General features: G+C 38.3%; 1 protein-coding gene across 1 annotated transcript in view; it reads left to right on the forward strand.

Annotated features, from left to right (window-relative positions):
• Positions 1–21,300, forward strand: part of LOC135789018 (neural-cadherin) — a 144,405-nt gene that overhangs the window by 97,393 nt on the left and 25,712 nt on the right. The window contains exons 9-16 of the mRNA XM_065298585.2: positions 206–374; positions 641–811; positions 1,623–1,795; positions 4,703–4,870; positions 17,154–17,403; positions 18,502–18,629; positions 19,555–19,741; positions 20,293–20,436. Of these exons, the coding sequence (XP_065154657.1) occupies positions 206–374; positions 641–811; positions 1,623–1,795; positions 4,703–4,870; positions 17,154–17,403; positions 18,502–18,629; positions 19,555–19,741; positions 20,293–20,436 (1,390 nt within the window). The remainder of the gene's footprint in view (positions 1–205; positions 375–640; positions 812–1,622; positions 1,796–4,702; positions 4,871–17,153; positions 17,404–18,501; positions 18,630–19,554; positions 19,742–20,292; positions 20,437–21,300) is intronic.

A 21,300-nucleotide genomic window follows, 5' to 3' on the forward strand; every position in this document is an offset into this window, starting at 1 on the left:
TTAATATAATTTATTATACCAAAATGTGAACTGTAAGTTGCTTGATATGAAAAGCATTTGCTAAAACATGCCGTTTTAGAAAAAGTTGTCATATTATCAGTTTTTATGGCTGGTGAGAATCACACCCATGACCAAACTGCTTGTATTTCTGTGTGTAAATTGTTGTACATTTCTAAACTCTAATTTGCTTTTGTTAACCTTATAGTGCCATAACTATAGTGTGAATGCGGTGGTCCTGGAGAATCAGCCCGCTGGCACTTTCGTCCTGCACGTGCAGGCGCACGACGCTGACACCGGAGTCAATGGGGAGGTGAAGTATGGGATCATGCAGAGGGACGGAGCCTCACCAGGGTTCACAATCAACCCGGACACAGGTGCACACTTACTTTTGGAGCAGATCATTCTTGATTACCACAAACTGATGGAGTCAAATTACTTCCATATTTTTTCTAGTCAATGGACCACATTCATAAAACACAAGACATTGTAAAAACATACAATTCGTTTTTTAATAAATCAGTTGTAATAATAATGTGTGAAAAAAGTGGTTTTAACACATTTCTTTATAAATGGTTAACAATGGATAAATTGCATTGAATTAAAGGCTGTAAATGAATTAATTGTACTGTGTGCTGCACAGGTGTGATCAGTACATTGGTAAGTTTTGACCGGGAGAGACAAAGAGAGTATACACTTTCAGTCACAGCTACAGATCAAGCTCAGGAACCCCTCATCGGCATCTGCCAGATCACCGTCCTCATTGCTGACCAGAACGACAATGACCCAAAGTTTGAGAACAGTCGCTATCAATGTAAGAATCACTAAAAAGCTTACAAAGGTACAAGTTTGAACTACCTTATTTGAGTTTTAGCCTATAGATTGCATATAGCATATAAATAAACTAATAACATAACTAATACACCTAAATTTGGATTTCTGACTCCATGGGGTGTTACCTTATGAAATTATTCTTGAAGAAAAGTATTTGATGTATGTAGAATAAGAAAGAAAAAGCAATTTTGAATCACTTTTCAGTATTGCTACATCCTCCTAATGCTGTCATGCGCCATAGATTCAGGATCTGTTCTTCTGTTCATTAGTACATTTAACAGTACTAGAAGTTCATGACAGGACCCCAGCTCTGGTTTTAGCTGTAGACTCTTTAAACATTTATACATGAACCTTTAACATTGCACTTAGGGGCAGTAAGAATTTTGCAAGTTTAACGAATTCCAAAGTCCAGGATTTCCGAGTCAATACACATTAAACCTCAATATTAAAAATGCATGGCAGTCTGAGCAAGGTGAGCTTTAATGTGCTCAATGCGACTTTATGAACACATCACTAATCATTTTGCAATCGGGTGCAGTCTTTGAAAACTCGCTGCAACTGTGAGAAATCTGCTGGGCTTCATGTTTGTTTATGACATTCGCAAATATGAGTATTGCAAGTTTTTTCATTGCTTTAAATGTGTTACTGAGGAAGCTCATTAAGAATTAAAGACAGAGATTGAAGGGTTTCTGGGACACGCATCGTTGCTCTTTCACTGCACGTAGTTTTTAATAGCATCAGGCATTTCTTGTTATTTGTATTTGTTGATGCCCACTTTAACATGTTTACAGACTTCCTGCGAGAAGACACGCCAGTTGGCACCAGCTTCCTGAGGGCACCCGCTCATGATGACGATCAGGGGACAAATGCGGTCATCACTTACTCTCTCTCCCAACAGAACCCAGCCTACTTTCATATTAACCCGAGCACAGGATGGATCTACGTCAACCATCCCATCTCACAGGTAGAAATGACCAGAAACCCACATACATATTTAGCTATTAATACTTTTTAAAGGAGACATTTGACAAGGCTTTTTTAAGATGTGAAAAAATCTTTGGTGTCCCCAGAGTACGAGTGTGAAGTTTTAGCTCAAAATACCATATAGATAATTTATTATGAGCAAAAATGTGCATTTTTGGGGTGTGTCCTTTTAAATGCAAATGAGCTGATCTCTACACTAAATGGCAGTGCTGTGGTTGGATAGTGCAGATTAAGGGGCGGTCTTATCCCCTTCTGACATCACAGGGAGAGCCAAAATTCAGTGGCCTATTTTTTACATGCTTGCAGAGATTGGTTTACCAATACTATGATTCTGGGTTGATCTTTTCCACATTTTATAGGTAGGTAAAAGCACTGGGGACCCAATTATAGCACTTAAACATGGAAAAAGTCAGATTTTTATTATATTTACCCTTTAAATGCAGCCATATCATCATATACCTTGTATTGTTTTCAAAGTGCACCTAATCCTAAGATACAACACATTTCTTCTAAAGCCTTACAATATATTCATGCATAATAATCAAATAATTTACTTAATTAATAATTTAAAACTGATAGGACTAGAAGAGCTGTACATTATATATTCCTATAGGGATGTGCATTTATGTCATTTTTTCATTTCGATTAATCCATAGGTCTGAAAAACGAGTATTCGATTAACTGGGGGCGGGGCAATCAAAGGGGCGGGGCTTATACGTCATGGTTAAAATGAAAAATTTAAAAACACTCAAATAAAACTTAATTATTACAGAAAAATTTACACATACTAGATTATTAATGAATTAAATGTTTTTAAGAGAAACCTCTAACAGGAAAAGCTGTGTGATAAAGTGAAACTAAAGGGTTAATAAACACAAACTGATGCGATTTCTATATGATGCACTCTTCATAATATTAAGCCTTATTTTCAACATAAATTTATTATTCAACTTGCATATATCTGCACAAAATACAAGACTTAAAATAAGTTACTGATGTCATACGCCGGTCTGCATAGCTCAACACAACGTCAAACACGCACCCAGTCTTTACTACCACATGCACTTGTAATGCTAACCAGACATCCAAATGCCGTCATAACCACAAAAAATAAATAAATAAATAAATAAACCCACATGATCATCGTTTTCGTCGATCATCAATGCCACGTTCGGATACTCGAGCCCATCCCTATCCTTGGTAGAGTCTTGCATTAGCAGGGCATAAGGTTATGTATAATGTAGTGTAGTGTAGTGCTTTATAATAATATAATATAATATAATATAATATAATATAATATAATATAAATATGTTCCTATTGTTTAGTGTTCCTGTGTGTGTTTGAAATGCCACTGCCTTTACTTTTTTGCCCACGAGTGCCTGTCTGTGTCATTTCAATGCTGGATTTATAGTGTAGGCCTCGAGCAGGTTGGGGGTTGATTTGACATTAAAAATGTTCTGTGCACATACTGAGCTAAAAACAGGCAGAAAAACAGTCTCCTGGTTTTATTAGCAATTACAGCCGCTCAGATTTGCTGCATTCTGTTTATAGAGCCATTAGCAGAGTCAGTCTTCAGGTAAAGCACCAGGGAGGGATTTATTAACGCAGAGTTCAAATCCAGTACTATCAGGCTTTTAACATGTTTTCAGCGCCCTTAACAATGATGGATTCAGATGCATTTAGCAACGTTCTGTCTAATTTTCCCAGAAACCGGTCATGGTCACATTTTTCTCTCAGAATAATTATCACAGATTTTTGAAAAACTATTTGGAAAAGGGAGTCAGGCCGACTACTAAAACACACTTGTAGCCAATCAGCAGTAAGGGGCGTGTCCACCAAATGACATCGTTGCCTGGGTTGCGTATGTGTCTATCAAAAGAAGCTCCAGAAAAAGTGATTTCAAATGTCAACATTGGCTTTCAGAGATCATGCACCCCGCCTTTAAGATGCTTGTGGATCTGGCCCAGTCCGGCCCATGAGTTTCATTAGCCACTCTTGTCACCCTACTTGACATCTACCAGAGTGGAATGCCTGAAAATGTCACCCACGTTTAACTCACTTGTCTTCAAATATACAACTTAAACTGGTCTCCTGCTGTGACCTATTCTCTCTCTCTTTCTCTCTTTTGCGAGATCGTACAATATAAAAATATTTTAAAAAGAGCACAACACAATCTCTAACACAAGCTGATGTTCTGTACAATATCTTGGATGCCAAATCAGTCCCTGCACAAAAACGTGATTATGCGATCGCATGATTCATTGCATTATCAGCCAAAGTCCACATACAGTATTTATGCGGGGGCCGCATTTTTCAAATACGCCGCATTTTTGCCACATAAATTGCAGATTTCTGCTTGCAAAATATGCGGGCTTGCAAGATTTCATAATCCCCGCATTTTCGTAGCAAAAAGTCATATATATCTTAGCGGAAAGTTGAAAATGTTGCATTTACTTCACACATGCACAGCCATGTCCGCATGGGAATGTTAGGAAGTGACGTAAACACGCAAAGTGAACATCAATCAAAAGCTGCAAACAGTTTTGCAAGTTCTCGCAATTTTGGCAAGTTCCCGCAATTTCATCGCATAAAATTGCATAAATATCCCGCATATTCCATCGCATTTTTGAAGAAAACGTGCTGCAAGATCAAGGATTTTTACAGTACCTGCAACAATCACAAAAAATGTCTGCGTTTTTCTGGAAGGACTGCCCATGTCCAATAAATAATAGACAGGTTCTTTAAGTGAAAATCTCAAGGGAGTCCCTCATCTCTAATATCTGTCATCACATAAATGACAACCTGTATCATTTCAAAGTGTGCTGATATGATAATGTATTGAAAGCCCCTGGGGTGGATTATATCACTTTCCTGTTGTTCTGACAGACCTCACGGATCAGCCAGCAGATCATCGCTACAGACGGAGGGAATCGGAGTAGTTCGGTCGACCTCACTGTCATCATCACCAACGTGCACAACCAGCCCCCGCAATGGGAACAAGCAGAGTACTGGGTCACCATCCCAGAGAACACGCCACGCGATACCAAGATAGTGGTGAGACCCTTAAGAATCATACTGTGCATGTCAAAAATCATTAAAAAAATTGGCTACCAAATTGGTAGCCAATCAGAATGCTGGACCAGTTTGAAATAAACACATACCATGTGTAATAAACTGTAATGTATGCATAAATTACATCTTGTTGGAGCCGATGGTGTAGTGGGCAGCGCTCCGACGTGGTGCTTTCGCACTTTCGGCAACCAGGGATCGATTCCTGGCTTGTGGCCATTTGCCGATCCCGTACCCCTCTCTTTTCCCTGTACTTTCCTGTCCTCTCCTCAATCACTGCCAAAATAAAGGCAAAATGGCCAAAAAATATAACTATATAATTTTTGTGTTGTATTTCAAAAATATTATTAATTATATTATATTTACTTATGTAGTTATCTTTGAAACAGCCACTATGGTTTCTGCTGGTTGTGCTGTTGATAGGCAAAGGTAAAGTGATGAGGTTTCTTATCGCAGGGGCTTGTCACATCTTATTTAGCCCTCGTCTTATTTCCATTTCAGCCTGTTTCATTCGCTGTCACATTTTACATTCGTCTGGGAGCTTGTACCCACAGAGATCAACATCCGCAAACAACCTCATCTGTCCAGCAAACTCGAGCAGACTGCTTGTCTGAACGTTCTCTTCTAATTCATTCAAAAGGGGCAAAAAGGCCAGCCCCCTGTGCCCGTTTTTTTCGCATACAGCAGATTTATCGGTAAAGTGCGCCAAGAGGAGTTCTGCCAGAGTCACTGCGTTTCCCTGACATCAGCGGCCTTCACCGGCTGCTGCCAGCCATTCTGCAATCTGTACAAATTTCCACATCTGTATTAGTGGCTCAAACTGTGGCAGGACTTCTCTTCACTTTGCCACGGGATGTAAAAAAGGCTTAGGTGGAATGTTTGATCTTAAAATTCCTGCTTTCCCGCTAGCTTGTAAAGAGTGGATTCAATGTCGTTTTAAATGTGCGAAATGCTTCGCTAGTCAGTTTTGTTAACCTGTTTGCAGAAAGCTGGACTGGAGGGTTTATACGTTTCTAAAATAATACACGTATGTGTATGTTTTTATTTATACATAATTATTATACAGAGTACACCCACATATATTATGTAAACAAAAACTTTTCTGCAAACGATTAGTTGCGATCATTAAGCAGCCCTAATTTATTCTTGGTTGAAAATACAATACATAAACAAACCCTTTTAGTTATGAGCTGTTTTCCAAAGACTGGTGTGCTGCCTATTTAAACATTTAGGGCATCATACTTTTCACATTAATGCTGCACCAAAACAATTTAGCAATTATGTCATATATAAGGAAAATATATCCTTCATAAATAAGGAAATCCCAAAATGCATTGTGACGAACAATGCAAGAAGATTTTTCTGAAATGGAAAGTACTATTAAAAGTAAATCAATTATTTATTTTCTCAGTATGTCTGTTTGTTGTCTGTAGTGTATTTTTATGTTACATAGAATTGGCTGTCAGTTGCTTAGCAACATATGCTAATGCCATGCACTATTAATATTAATTGTGAGCCAATTATCCTGTGTGCTTCATGTGATGAGCACTGTTTGTGTGTGGATTCTTTTTGCGTTTGTCACATCGGTTGTGTTGGTTATAGACAGCATCACTGATTATAATGGGTTCACTTTGCTCATGTCTAGTGTAATTATGAAGTAAAGTTGCGTCCTCGATCACCTGAAAAAATCCAGAAAATTTACTTACCACCATGTCATCCAAAATGTTGATGTCTTTCTTTGTTCAGTCGAGAAGAAATTGTTTTTTGAGGAAAATATTGCAGGATTTTTCTCATTTTAATGGACTTTAATAGAGCCCAACACTTAATACTTAACATAACACTTAACAGTTTTTTTCAACAGAGTTTCAAAGGACTATAAACGATCCCAAACGAGGCATAAGGGTCTTATCTAGCGAAACGATTGTCATTTTTGACAAGAAAAATAAAAAATATGCACTTTTAAACCACAACTTCTTGTCTAGGTCCGGTCCTGTGATGCGCCAGCGTGACCTCACGTAAATGCGTAGTGGCATCGTTATATACGATGCCAAGAGAAAATGAAACTTTATTTTTAAACATGAAATATTTACAGAGGTCCAGATCTTGGTGACCTCGGTCATGGTTACTTCAATTATTTTGTTTAAGAAGAATAAGAAGCTATCAGTCATTTTTCATTTCATTTTTCGATGAAAGGCCAGAATGTCCTGTAACCTTGGTGAGTCTATCAGTGTTAGACTTCTTTTGTATAAAGTTATTACCATTTCCATCCTGACCGCATTGCAGCATGTTTTTATGACAGCCACCAAATAAGAGCCACCGCAAGGCATCTTTGATCAGCTTATTTTTTTCTGATGCCATTGCTGTATAATGAGATGATATCTAATTATTGCTAATTTTATGGCACCTCAGGCTTTGCTCATTTTGCTGGGAGTGCCATTACCAATCTTACCATTTTTACATGGAGGATTGGCCTGTTTTTGAGCAGTACAGCTCTCTTCCCGCCTTGTCTTTTTGTATAGTTCAACTGGTAAAGCCTGGCACAAGTAGTGCAAAGGACATGGGTTTGATTCTGAGTGAAAGCACAAACACATAAAATGTGTAGCTTAATTGTACTTAAAGTTATAAAGCATATATGTGGTTTTGTCTTTTGCTGTCTGTTTCATCTGTTTTGTTTAGATTTTTGGCCTCTGTTAAGACAGGAGATTTATGTCTTGTTTATAACTGTTGCCTGTCCAAAGACAAGAATTTCTTATTGACTTAGTTTGGTCTTGTATGTCAGTATTTAGTGCTTGTATAAAGAACTACCCAGCTGAAAATCAGCATGTTGTATTTTGGATGTTGTTATTCTGGTGTCCTCAAGTAGGATTGTAGAGCAAAATATTATTGCTTAGAGTTTGCTCTTATATAGCTTGGGGGATTTGATCGAGTTTTCAGTTGTAGTAAGAATCAACTTAGTCTCAATTGGTTTTACTAAAATTGCTGAGGAACAATAAAAATAGATACAAATTAAACAATTGTTCAAATAAAGCGATAGTCCGATACTAAATTACCCCATGATTTGCTCATCATCTTTCAAATGAACACATTTGGAGTTAACTTCTGACTTTAAAGTCCAAAAAAGTGAATCCGTCCTTCATAGAAGTAATCCACACGACTCCAAGGGGTTAAAAAAAGGTTGTTTGCGGGTAATCGATGGGATATTGAAAGAAAAATATCTATATTATAAACTATAATAACTAGCTTCCGGTATAGATTCACAAGTGTCACTGCGCAACGTACCCATGGCAACGAGCATTTACTACGCTAAAACTCTCACGTGTTTCGTGTGAGTCCAAGATGGCACCATTATCTGAAGCTAGTTATTACAGTTTATAAAGTTAAACATTTTTCTCCTTCAATCGCATTGATTACCCGCATAAGACCTTAAATAAAAATGAGATTAACCCATTGGTGCCTTGTGGATTACCTCTGTGAAAGATGAATGCACTTTTTGGGGGTTTAAAGTCAGAAGTGGTTCCCTGATCACTGTTCTCTATCGTTATTAACTTAATATTAACTTAATACAATAACTCCAAGGGCCCTATCTTGCACCCAGCGCAATTGACTTTGTCAGTGACGCATGTATCATTCGTATTTTGCACCGGCGCACAGCGGGTTTTTCCCTCCACAGACGCACGTCGGCAAACTAGGGAATGAACTTGCACTCCCTGGGCGGTTCAGCACAAAAAAAGAGGCGTGTTCCGGCGCAAACCATCCCTGATGCTATTTTGCAGTTTCAAAAAATAATTGCGCCACTGACCAGAAAAAACAAGTTTAAAGTCAGTTGCGCGTTGTTCATTATGCTATTTTAAGGGCGCATGCTTGACCATAATGTATAGCGTGCACAACGCCCATACACTTTGCATCTAATCTACACAGATGCAACAGTTATTTTTGCAAATCATAAATTGTTACACTTAAAAATATTAATATACGAGATAAGGGGAATCATAGTGGTGAGCATTGTGGTGATAGTTTTTATTTATTGTGTGGCTGCGTTAAAAAATTCTCATGCAAATAACGATTAAAATATTTTCATAAGTTTGTTGTGTGGCTGTATTACGTTTATTTTATGTAAATAATAATTAAAATGTTTTCATAAGAAACCTTAATTTATATGAACTTGATTTGTAAGAGTACTTTGGGGTTGGACGTTGCTTGTGTTTCTTGGGTCCGATTTCAAAGCCCCCAAACCCTTTCAGCGGTGAGGGTGGACGCAGATCTGTGTAGAGGCAGATCCACCTCCCGTTACACGGCGTGCCCGATTTATGCTGGCAAGCTTGGGATTCCCCCGTCTCCTGACATCATTGTAGCGCTTGGCGCAACGATGGGGATGCCAGCTGATGAGACTGTGGCTATTTCCTCTCACGCCTGTTTAACCGACACTGATTTGGGCGGGTTTCTCCTATCCCCATACAAAACAACTTCTCTGTCTTTGACTGCTCCTACAAGAACGTGAGTCTCCTCGGCTGTGAACCGTTCCTGGCGTACGCCTAGTAAATCCGTCATAATAATAGCAACCCGCCATGGAACTTGCGCCCTTGCGTTTAAAGGGAATGTTGGATGACGTTCTGATTGGCTTATTTGACGTTACGCCCAAACCACACCTATGAATAATGAACCTACTTCAGACCAACCCCTTATTGATTTGCACCCGGCGCAAGAGTTATTTCTCACGCCGGGAAAATAGCAACAGCGCCCAAGATCCGGCCACAAACTCACTTGCGCGTTGCGCTTCGCACTTGCGTTTCAAATCGTTAAAATAGGGCCCCAAATGTGCTTGTCTAAAAGATGAGGAACATATGTATTTCGGATTGCTTGAGGGTGAGTAAATCATGGGGTAATTTTGATATTTGGCTGGAGTATCCCTTTAAGTGATTAAGTAAAATAATCTCGTTTTAAAGAGCCTATCTCAGGTTAAACCACCCAGTGACTCACTAACACAATCATTTACCGTGACAATGATAAAATGAAATACAAAACTTCCAAAACACACTGACTTACGTCTTGTAAAAAAAAGTTTACTTTTGCATTTAATTTTCGCATGGTATTTTCATACAAGCTTATATATTTATCACGCAAAAAATTTACGATATGCTTTTTATTATTATTAATCTTCGTAATATTAACTTTTGATTTCTGACTTGGCAAATCTGAGCTAAGTTTGTGACATTGTTATGGTGTCTTTTTAAACACTAATAGAGAAAATTGTGGAAATATCTGAGATGTAGGAGACCATTTAATCTCTTTGATGTGAAATATCTGAGATATTAAAGTGATATCATCTGAGATTTTTCTTATGGGTATGCTGATTGCCTATCTAAACATCATTAATGTTTGATACGCTGCTCGACCAACAAGTATGACACCGTACCAGCCTATTCATGTTTTCCATGTCCACCATGAAATTTCATCAGGAAATGAATCAGACAAGCTCTATTTTTGTGTTTCAGTCTCAGCTGTTCAGTTCATAGTTGTGTTGTTGCATATCTGGGTGTATATATGTGTATAAAAACTGTGTTTACTGTCCTGAGGGCAATGTGTCAGAGCGGATCTGTGAGTTCCTGCCCATTCTTATTGCTCTACTAATGGAGATGTACCTGTAGGTCACCTTCAATGTCTCCTCACTTAGAAAACAAGATAAGTGTTGTTCCTCTGAGCTTTTAAGCCCCCCGTCCAATATGGAGATTCCATACACTTTCATATTTCTCCACTGCTTTTTTTTACAACTGCTTTTTGTCACCCATGTCTCCTTTGCACTTTCCTGTACATTATACCTCCTTTTAAATAGATGGAATTTCTAGACAGAAAGTCGTGATCGGCTTCCATATAGTGACATATTTAAAGTCAAATGAGGGCAGATGAATTTTTGCTAACAAATGTTTTATAGACGGCTTCATCGGACGCAATTGTGAAACTTAACTTCCGCCCTGTAGTTAAGATTGTATACATTATATAGTACACATTTTACACAGTAACGTTAGCTCAGTGTCGTTTTTGATACGCTTTAGCTATTTTTTTAATTAAGGTAACCACCTTTTTTTTATTTAGCTTGTTATTAGAAATAAACTACTCTTAAAAGACTCTATTGTTATTGATTCTTTGCGAAGTTTATCGGAAGTTACGTTTGTTCCACGAAAGCCGTTGTTACTGCTGAAAACGTCTTTAATAAGTAATGCAATATTACATAAAAAAAAAATGTCGTTTTGATTTCATGGGAACTTTAACGGTACATACCTTAACAAAACTTTCTCTCTCTCGCTCCCTTCCTTTCTTTGTCTTCCCTCCCTCTGACGCCCACACCAGCACCTTAACGCTGATGTTCCTGCTAATATAACTTGGAAAACAAAGCACTTTACAAGAATTACAGTGGATCTGTCTTTCTCTTCAACACTCCCACCACTTCCTCAAAGTACAGTATTAACTCCCCGATGTGAAATCACTGTAGCAAATGCCTGTTCAAATGTGTTCTGTGCATTGGGAGGGTTCATGCTAATTCATCCTCAGAACTCTAAATACAAATTAGGCTTGTTAAACAGTATAATGCATTCATTAGCAACACTTAGTAGCCTTGTTGTGCGTCGAGTGCTCCTATTCATTCCTAGTCCGCTCACCCCCACCACCCCACGCTTTTCTCCTTCATCTGTCTGTCTATCCATCTCTCTGTCTACCTAATTAAAAATGTAAATATCAGTAGCTCATTGTGGTATTATCTCAAGGAATGCTAATTAACACATTTTCAAAAGCAGTAATTGCAACCTTGAGGATGTAATTTAAAGGGTCTTGTTCGTGTTCGTCTGGATAATGAGAACGCTATTCTCTTCAAGCCTGAGAGACACGAGCTAATAAACACTCGGGGGGAAGATTAAACCGGTTGGGTTGCGCAAGTTGGCCAAATTTGTATTTTTTCGAGGCGTTATTGGATTTAGTTCTATAGGGTTCACTTTGTGAATTATGAATAGTTGAAATCCATGTGTGGGTTTAATCAAATGAATGGGGTGATGATGAAGAAAAAGGCTGGGAACTTAAAGGTTACAGGATCTGTTAAATGTGGCTTTTAGTGTGATAGACATCTCTAAAATAGATGTCCAGAGAAATAAAACTTGTCCCTTGGCCAGTGGTTTAAGTGTCTTGTTTGGAGTTATGAAACCATGCCTTGGTCTAAAATCTTGTACTGTGAATTAAATAAAGTACCTACTTCTATAGTATTTGTTTTTCCTACTAAGGAAGTCATTGGGTACTGTCAACTTTGTGGTTACCATCATTTATCAAAATTACTTATTTTGTTCAGTACTGAGTGAGTGCATAAATGCTAATTTTACACTTTGGTAACCATGCATAATTTGTAATGAATAATTAATGATGGGCCATTGAATTATTTGAAAAATAATAAGGTGGTAATGCGGCACACGGCGAAGTGTAGTTATTTTCAAATAATTCAAAGGACTGGAGTCAATTATTCCGCTTATACCACGGTTAACACAGACATTGCTAATTAATTGCTTTGATTGTTATTTTTTTAGACATTTGACAGGTCAGGTGTGCGTTTATCGAAAAATAATGCATACCCATGGGACATTTCTCAACCAATCAGAATAAAGCATTCGACAGCCTTTGGTATACATTTGTATAACTCATACTGTTATACAGTAAGTGTTGCTTAAAGGCAGTGTGCATGATTTTTTGAAAAACACTTTGGGAGTTGGGCCGAGTACCAAAACACACTTGTAGCCAATCAGCAGTAAGGGGCGTGTCTACTAACTGACATAGAGACAGAGCGCAGTTATGCAAATTTGAAAAACACGCCCATCGGGGGGGAAAACAATCCAACCGTCTCCATTGACTTTGTATTGCGAGAGGCTGCCTCCTTGTCATTTCTGGCTTATAACAAAAAACCGAATAATGCCTAAAAGCTGCTGTGTGACAATGTGTACAGCTAACAAGCAAAAAAAAAAAAAAAACAGAAATAAGTTTTTATAAGCTGTCGAGCAGTAAAACCTAACCTTTAAGGAGAAAAAAGTGAATCGCCGACTACATTTCCCCCTAGTGGACGCAGTTCTACTAATAGGAGTACTATGAAAAGTTGCCTGTTTTCCACTTTTGTGTCTTTAAACGCTAGTTTTTTGAGGTCGACAGCTTATAAAAACTTATTTCTGGGTTCTTTGGCTTGTTAGCTGTACATATTGTCACACAGCAGCTTTTAGGCATTATTCGGTTTTTTGTTATAAGCCAGAAATGACCAGGAGGCAGCCACTCGCAATACAAAGTCAATGCAGACGGTTGGATTGTTTCCCCCCCCCGGTGGGCGTGGTTTTCAGGTTATGACGCGCTGCGCTCTGTCTCTATTGTTCCTTGGGTTGTGAATGTGTGGGGCGAGTCTATAAAAAGAAAGTCCAGATTCTATTGGGGTAGGGGCGTGTTTGTTAAGGTGATTTCAAATGTCAACATTGCCTTTCATAGATCGTGCACCCCACCTTTAACTCTTTCAAAAGTTGCCAGCCAGCGCCAGCGTTTTTCATGATTTTCACAAAAGTTTAATGTCTTCCAGAAAATGTTCTTCTTCAAATATATAAACATACAATATACCAAATGAAAGAACAGACCCTCTGCTTTCAAACAAAAAAAAAAACGTTTCATCCCACCATCAGTAGTTCTTTTGTAATCAGCTTTTGAATATGGGTAGGTTTCTGCAAAAACACCACATTTTGAGCAAAAAGCAAAGATAATTCCATTTTTGTGACGGACTTTTCATAGAGATCCCATTCAGAGCGATCTTTAAAACAGACACGGACATGCAGCAGCTTGCCATAGGGCAATACTTCTGGGTTTAAAAAGTTGCGGCCACCTAGTGGATAATAGCGGTATTGCGGAAAGCCGGAAAAACTCGTCATTGGCGGGGAAGCGTTTTCTCTTGATTGACGAGATATCTCGTCAATGGCGAAGAAAGAGTTAATGGTCATTCCCAGCTGCCAAACAGTTGCTTTCTTTAAATGATAGATGACTTAAATGACTGATACAATGCACAAACAGATTCTAAAATTTGCATTAGATTTGGTAAACCTGTTAGCATAATGTAGCTCAAGAAAGTTTGTGGAGATGTGTCAAAGTGACTGTAGCATGTTGGGTGACTAAATGGATCATTTCTGATGGGGAACACATAAGGGACGACAAAACCAGCTCATAAAAGCAGGAAGCAAAACCACAGAGCTTTTAAGGAGCATGTTTTCTGTGTTGCGGTGGTCGGGAATGCTTTCAGAATGATGGGCCGTATTGATTTAATGTCCATGTTTCTTTCTCTCTCTCCCTTTCTGTCTTGTCCATATTATTTTGCGTTTCTATCTTTTATCTTTAACGTCTGAGTTTTATAATACATTCTGTTTGCCAAGTTTTCATTACTCTATTGGACTACCATACATGGTCCAGGACTTGTTATTTGACTGTGTTGTTGGCCGTATTGTCATTGGAATGTCTTGTTTGCTTTACAATGTCATTTGGTTGATAGCGTTTTGGATTAAATGTGTTTCGGTGCATTAAAATGCTCAGAGTTTCCCTCACAGACATCTTCCAGCTGCAATATTGGATTTTCCAAGCCCAAATCGGCTGTATGTCTTGTATCCAAGTCAATTGCACATGCTTTTGGATGACCACCAAATGAATGTTGACTTTCAGGATGTGGCAGTAGAGTTCCAGGTTGCACAGTGTAGGAAAATAACACAGTAACTTACTCTGATGTCAACTTAATGTCATCACGGCCTGGACTTTCTTCTCTGTTTATTCTTCACTAAAGTCTCTCTCTTGATTGTGTGTGTGTGTGATCTTTATAATCGAAGTAGACATAAATATAGTTGAATGAAAAGAATGTACTGCTGCAGAAAGTTACTCCATACTGTATATGCCAATGCCAGTTCAATAGGAAATGAACTATTGGATGGATTGTAGACGAACCGTGCCTAATATATTCAAACGCTGTAGTCAGCAGGCGGTTGACCGATGGTTCTGCTGATTTCTAATGCTCTTGCACAAATAATGCTAATCACCACGTTTGTTTGTAAATAGCTATGCATGTCTTAATCTTGTACTTGGTCCCTAATGCCTCTTTAAAGGGAAGGTAAAATATCTTATAAGCTATTATAGCACATCCAAGCAGTTTTAACCAAATTACACACACACATACACAAACCAATAGGTGTGTGGATTGGAGGTTTATCTGACATTCTAAATGTATTGCTTACCAGCAATTAAAGGTGCAGTTGTAGATTTTAGTGGCATCTAGCAGTGAACTGCAACCAACGGCTCAGTCCACCATTCAGCGAAATTCATAGAGAAGCTACGGTAGCCACCACAGGACAAACATGTTGTCTAGGACAAATACAGAACTGGTGACAAAAGCGCTCTGTAAAGCAGTTTGTCTGCTTAGGGCTACTGTAAAAACATGGTGGCACAAAATGGTGACTTCCATGTAAAGGGACCCGCGGTCAGAGCCGGCGCCAGACCATAACTAACAGGGGGGCATTTGGCTTCCAACGGAGGGGCACGCAATAGACCTTTCTCACAGTAACTGGAAATACGTAATCGGAGTTCCTGTCAAGCGTCAACACACTAGAAAAACATAAACCCGGGCAAGTTTAAAATGGATCAAAGAGTCTACACAACTTCGTTAACGGATTTTCCAAATATTACATTTGCTGATGTGACACGACTAATGGAGGAAAGCTTTTTCCATGAAGAATTTGTCCATAAATTTCTAGGTAAGTAGAGAGCGAGTCTAACTGTTACTGAACTGTTTTAACTAAAACGACACATTATAAGTCTCGCCGGATAGCCTGAATCCACTTCTGTCTAACTTCACCGTCAACAGGGAATTGATGGAACAGATACGGCTTTTTACATTGCCTTGACTGCGGAGGAAGTAGATTTCTGCGACGATTGCGTATTTCCGTTCATAAATACGGAAGTTGTGAGAAAGGTCTATAGCAACAATAACTTGCAAAAACAAGACATTAAAACAACAAATACAGTGCAAGCACACACTCATACAACTGGTACAGACTGTCAGCTCATTTCCCGTATAAAGTACAAAAGACAACAAACTATGCGCAAAACTATTGAACTTCGACCGCGGCGTGAGCGCAAGCTGAGCTTTGCTGCGCTCGCGCTTTGCTCAACGCAACAACAAACCGCCCTCGCGCAGCACAAGCCATTGAAATGAATGGGTTTCATATCGCAGCGCATAGCGCAGCGCACACCGCGTCCTAGCTTGAAAAAAGATGCTTTACCATAATCACGTCGTAATGCTGTTAACGGTCTATAGCCACACTTCACATTTAAGCTTACGTAATTTTAAACAACGCTAACTTACCTTTAAAATAGCTGAAGACTGCGTGTACGAACATTAAACTTCCTTAACACAGTGTCCTGTAGATTTGTAAATTCCACCTCGACCTCTAATCTCTGAGTTTGAGCCAGTCTGTGTTTGCATGAAGTCAGATGAAGCAGGCGGTGCTGGTTCGTTCTAAATGTTCTTATATTCATATTTTACACGATCCATAAAATGCTGCGAAAAAACACGTTGTTAGTATCAAGTCACAAATATTCTGAAGACGTAAGACGGATGAGACGCGGCAATACATCCAATCAGAGAAACTGGTCTATTTTTATTAAAGAAAACGTATATCAACTATATTTTCCTCATTTGATTACATTACAAGTCATGAAACATTTAATGTTTAATTTATTTTAATTATTCTTGATATATATTAAAGTAATAAAAAACTTTGTAGGTGGGACACAACAACCTGTTTGGGGGGGCACTGCCCGCGAATGCCCCCCCTTGACGCCGGCCCTGCCCGCGGTGTATGTAGTTCATTCAAAACGGTTCATTCTAAGTCAATAAACACATAACAGTTCATTATGCAAGGTCTTTATACACCCTTGATAATTTAGTTATGTATATTAGATTGCATTTCTGTCATTAAATAATTCTACACACTGCACCTTTAAAGTATCTTTTGACATATTTATTTCATTTAAATAGAATAACATCCAGACTGTCATATAAGTGTTGAGGGTAAAATAAAATTTGTAAACTTAACGACTGTATTGGAAAAATAAACAAAAATGGCATGTGCATAATAATTTGGAACGCGATGTATATGTATGTATACATTATGTATGTATAAGTGGTAAAAAAGGAACCATATTCATCAATCTGGTCTTCTCCCCGAAACAGATTGTAAAGGCAACCTCCCCTCTTGGTGACCCAAGGGTGACATACAACCTAGAGGAAGGTCAGGTTCCTGAGACCAACATGCCTGTGCGTTTTTATATCAAACCTAACAGAAGAGACGGATCCGCCTCTATCCTGGTGGCAGAGAATCTGGATTACGAGACCACGCGTTTCTTTACGCTCCGAGTGCGGGTTCAGAATGTGGCGGCTGTACCTCTGGCTTCCTTCACCACTGTCTATGTCAACATCACCGGTGAGACATATAATCATCATCTTGTGAACTACAATTACACCTGGGGGACAAGGGGGCATTACCTTAAGGGCTTATATATAAAAAGTTACTGCAAAAATAATTTTCAGTTTTAAGATCACAAATGCATGTTGCAATATGCATATAGCAATAATTTGCAGTTACTGAATGATTTACAACAAGATAAACAAGAGAACCACAGCGTTTAGAAATTATGATACAGTGATAATAGTTCATGTTGACACTCCTTTCTAGTGCACTACAAATATGCCATGACAACCACTTCCACGTTGCCTTTCTGGCCTCAGAGGTAAACACATTTGCAGTAGTTTAATAATCAGCATCTCATAGCAGCACAGTTTCAAGGAAGCACAGCAGTGTGTGATCTGATTGACTGATTGTGTTGGAGGCGCTGACACTAATGTTTTTCTCTTACTTCATAGCTCATTTAGCCTGCGCCGTGCATTTGTACACAACAGTCTTCTCGGCTTTCATTGAGTATATGTGAAAATTTAGAGCACTGATGAAAGCATGACAGACGGTCGGTGTGTGTATGTGTGTAACGGTAGGAACAGTAAAGAGCTTTGGCGGCGAGGAACGACACTTGAGACCACATCAGCATTAACTAATGGGAAAATGGAGACAGAAATAGTCGGAAGGCGAAACAAAAGCCCAAGTGAGAGGAGCTGTAAGAGCAGAAAATCTAGAAGCAGTGATATCTTAATTCACACACTTTTTAACCTGCATAAATCCATACACTGACTTAAAGGTGCATTGTGTTACTTTTAGAAGAATCTATTGACAGAAATGCAATATAATATACATAACTATATTATCAGTGGCGTATGAAGACCTTACATAAACTGTATTGTTTTATTACTTTAGAATGAGACGGTTTATTTCCATACACCACGGGTCTAGTGTTGTTTCTTTACATTTTCTATAAACAGAGCTTAAATTCTTAGCATTTTCCTGTTCTCTGTTGATTGACAGGAACATTGCTTTTATCAACCAATACCGATTATTTGCAGATATATCGGTGCATCTCTAAATTAAACAAATACTTTTTTTCTAATTCCTTTTATCCTCCACTGTGTGCAGATGTGAATGACAACGTTCCTTTCTTCATGTCGTCTACATATGAGGCAACAGTGCCAGAAGGAGCAGAGATCGGCACATCTGTGGCACAGGTCTCGGCTTCTGACTTGGACTCTGGTCTCCATGGCATGGTAAGGCCCATCTGATCATCTTCCTTTACTCAAGATCTATACCAAAATAGTCATGACTTAATGGGCCCCATTTTAACAATCTAAGCGCATTGTCTAAAGCACACAGCGCAACGTCTAAATGGGCGTGTCCGAATCCACTTTTGCTAATTTAACAACATTAAAAATGGTTTGTGCGCCGAGCGCATGGTAGAAAAGGGTTGGTCCTATTTCTTTAATGAGTAATGGAAGTATTTTGGGAGTAATATGCAATAAACCAATGAGAGTCTAAATCCCCTTTAAAAGCCAGTTGCGCTGGCGCTATGTCTAATCCCTTTTTAGATGACAGACTTTGTAAACTGAAAAACTAAGCGGAGGAAGAAGACCACCAGTTTAAGATTAATGTTAAATAATTGTGTTGTTTTTCACTTGTATTGAAATTTTAATTTTTTTATTAAAACCTTTAAAACCCGTTTTCTTTTAGTCATGGAAGTAAAAAGCAGGCTTTTAATTGCTTTAAATGTATGGCTATCCAATATCACCAAAAAATTATTTACAAGTATGTAAGAAAAGGTTTGTACTCTACTTTATTTGTAACAAACAGGAGATAAAGAATTTACAAACGGCTCTCTGCACGTTTCAGCACTTAGACAGCGTCATGAGTTTTTTTAAGCATTACTTTAAAATGTTTCTCATCTCACCATATCCACAGGGACAGAGTCATCATATACAATAAATCCATGAGGAAGCATTTAAAAAAAACATTTAAAAACAGATGCATTTGTTTAAAGCAAAGCATTTATTTACTTACCAGGCTGCAGGTGAAGCAGCTCTTTATGCCTTCTAATGTCTCATATGTTGACGTGTGATAATATATGTTGGCCTTTAGCATGTTTAATGCTTAGTCTTCTCTAAAACTCATTCAGTTTGTCATTCTTCTCCACCCTAGATTAACTACATCATTCTGAAAGACCAAAGTGGCGACTCTCAGTTCTTCAGCATTAATTCATACACGGGCATCATTCACACAAGGGCCACCTTCGACCGTGAGCAGAAAGGTTCCTATTTGATCGAGGTCCAGTCCCAGGACAGCTCAGAGTCAGCTCGACCCGGTCAACAGGGTCAACCCAACACAGGTGTGATCCATCTTCCAGGTTTTCTTAACCCCTTAATCGAGCTGTTTCCCTCTCCACCAATCACAGCAGGCGATCCAGCCAATGAGATGAGCTCCATTCATTAAGCCCTTAATAAGTCACTCCTAATGAAGAACTAATGGCATCCCGGAGGGTTCGTGTATAATATAGGCCACATATAATATTATAAGGCCTGAGTATTAAAGAGTCATTAGGGTGTTTATCATAGTTTTATATTAACGATTTCACAGATAATCATTTCTCAGTAACACTTTCTTTGAAGCATGCATAATACAGATACAGTTAATTGATACATTTAGTAAACTATTATTATATATATGTTAGATTTTAACCTATAAATAGAGGAGTGTAATTTATTACAGAATAAGATGCATTATATATGAAATCTGGTGTTGTGATGAACTGTAATGCATTTAAATAAATAAATTGTATTTCCTAACTTTATTTTTTTATGAGAATATATTAACCGTATCAATTATTCATACAGATGTCACTTTTTTCACTTACTTGAATAAATTCATGTGTTCCTACAGACACGGCTTACGTAAGGGTTTTCGTCACCGATGTAAACGACAACGCTCCAGCGTTCTCTCAGTCCGTCTACGAGATCAGTGTGGAGGAAGACAAGGAAGTGGGCTTTGTGGTCATCACGGTTACAGCCAATGACGAGGACGAGGGTAATTCACATCACACAGATGTATAAATATCTCATTCTGGTGGCTCTGTCACTCGACTTCGTTGGTGCCTTTTGTTATTTTAGTTTTGTTTGTTTGTCTGTTGACTTTTTTCGACAGCCCACTGATATTTTTGACAGACGGAGGAGGAGTTGAAAAAGATATTGCGAAATAAATCTATGTGGAAAATTTACTTCTTTTGTGCGGAGCTTGTTAGCAAATCTCTGCGGTGAATGTGGGAGTAACTGTTTCGGTCCCCTATTTGATGTTTGCCTCTTTGATTTGTTTGCTCTTTGTTGTCTTATATAAAATTATTAAATAAGTAGCAGGCTCTCTTTAATGATAGAGATAAACCCTTGCGTGAAAGATTTTACACAAGATGTATCACATCTGAGGGCCCAGACGAATAACAACTGGGATTTTTTAAGTGGATCGGAATATGCAGCTCTGGCCTTTTGAAGTAAACACAAAAATGACAAAAGCAATGTTTTCTAGTTACAAAACTCTCAGGGGGTTACCTGTGATTAAATAAGAAGGGAAATAACAAGTGCATTTAACCGCATGTATTCTGAACTGTCTGTCAAACAAAAAAGCATTTAAATTATTCTGCTAAAATGCTGCTGAAGGTGTTTTAAAAATATAGTTTTTCTAAAAATGTAAGCTCTTGTTGTAAAAAGCTACTTACTAATGTCTAGTTTTTTAAGTCAAGAGTACTTAAAGGTACAATTTGTAAGATATTTGCAGTAAAATATCCAAAAACCACTAGTCCCGTATTATATATTTTGTCCAGCTGATTACTAACAATATCTATAATGTTTTCAACTACTTGTAAATTATGAGAAAATTGCTGCCCTAAACAGTGGCACG

This window comes from Paramisgurnus dabryanus, chromosome 13 (genome assembly GCF_030506205.2).
Source record: "Paramisgurnus dabryanus chromosome 13, PD_genome_1.1, whole genome shotgun sequence".
Classification (NCBI taxonomy): domain Eukaryota; kingdom Metazoa; phylum Chordata; class Actinopteri; order Cypriniformes; family Cobitidae; genus Paramisgurnus; species Paramisgurnus dabryanus.